The sequence below is a fragment of the Pongo abelii genome, chromosome 19 (genome assembly GCF_028885655.2).
Source record: "Pongo abelii isolate AG06213 chromosome 19, NHGRI_mPonAbe1-v2.0_pri, whole genome shotgun sequence".
Classification (NCBI taxonomy): Eukaryota; Metazoa; Chordata; class Mammalia; order Primates; family Hominidae; genus Pongo; species Pongo abelii.
The window spans coordinates 58,129,229-58,130,469 of NC_072004.2; the positions used below are offsets into that span (position 1 = coordinate 58,129,229).

Consider the following 1,241-nt stretch of genomic DNA (forward strand, 5'->3'; position numbering starts at 1 on the left):
GACCATGCAGGTCCCTTGTCAGTGTGGGAGACCACCCAGTCCTGGCAGCCAGTGAGCCTGGCCTGGCCTGCCTTGCTCTGGCCAGTTTACTTCCCTGCTCTGGGACTTGGTTTGTTCCTCAGGTTAAAGAAGAACCTGAGTTCTGGTTCTAGAAAGGTGATGAGTTAAGGATCCACATCTCAGGAGGGCAACTTGGTCAGATAAACAGACAAAGCTCTAGGTAACCAACCAAGGAAGCTACAATATGCAAATAAATGGATTGTGGCTTCCTTTCTGGTTGGCTAAAGGGGCCCTGATGTCACAATTCTAGGGTTTCTCCACTCCGAATGATCGTGTCTCTAGCCAAAAATATTTATTGACCTGGTTGGTCTCTTGGCTTCCTCTCTTTGTCCAACGTAGAAGAGACAATGGAACCCCTCTACCAGGCTGGGTCCATTCTCATGACGGTGAATACCCTACAGGGGAAGAAAATGGTAGAGAGTGGCCTCCAGTCTGGAGACCTTTCCTTGTCCCAGTCATGGCCCTCCTGCCTCCCACCACCCGCTGACTTGGAAATCCTGCAGCAGAAGGTGGCCGGGGTGCAACGGGAACTGGAGGACTTTAAGAAAGAGGCATTGAAGTCCATCCATTACCTTGAAGACGCCTTCTGCGAGATGAATGGAGCCCTGGTGCAACAGGAGGAGCAGGCGGCTCGCGTGAGGCAGCGGCTAAGGGAGGAGGAGGACCGTGGCATCGTGCGCAACAAGGTTCTCACCTTCCTGCTGCCGCGCGAGAAACAGCTCCGGGAGCACTGCAAGCGGCTGGAGGACCTGCTGCTGGACAGGGGCCGTGACACCCTACGTGCCACCAAGAAGAGCCAGGCTGACTGAGCCTCGTGGGTGGCACTAGCCAAGCACCAAGTTGAAGATTTTTTTTTTAATGGAAGGAGAAACCCCAAGTCCCCACCCCCTTGTTTTCCCTTCCTCATTTCCATTGCTTTCCTTCTACCTAAATAACACCTTGCTGAGAGGCAAAAAGACTTCAATATGTTTTTTTTGGTGAAATTCCATTTATCCAGCATTCTCAAGGAAGGAGGCACCCCAGTACTGAGTCAGGCCCCTGTAACTTTCACTTGAACTGTTTTCCTGTTTGTAATGGTACTATTGCTCAATGTATACCTTTTTATTTGTATAGTATATTCTTAAACTGATTGTTTTGAACAGATTCACCTTTTTTTTTTTTGAATGAGTCAAGACTTTGGG

General features: G+C 49.8%; 1 protein-coding gene across 1 annotated transcript; it reads left to right on the forward strand.

The window, feature by feature from the left end:
- The first annotated feature begins 303 nt into the window (after window positions 1-303).
- On the forward strand, window positions 304-1,024 carry CCDC182 (coiled-coil domain containing 182). Its single transcript, XM_009251577.4, has one exon. The coding sequence runs from the start codon at window positions 408-410 to the stop codon at window positions 867-869; it is 462 nt and encodes a 153-aa protein (XP_009249852.3). The 5' UTR covers window positions 304-407; the 3' UTR covers window positions 870-1,024.
- The last annotated feature ends 217 nt before the right edge of the window (window positions 1,025-1,241 follow it).

What these genes read in the sequence shown, in the direction of transcription:
- CCDC182 (XM_009251577.4), top strand. Translation starts at nt 408, where the DNA reads ATGGAACCCCTCTACCAGGCTGGGTCCATTCTCATGACGGTGAATACC.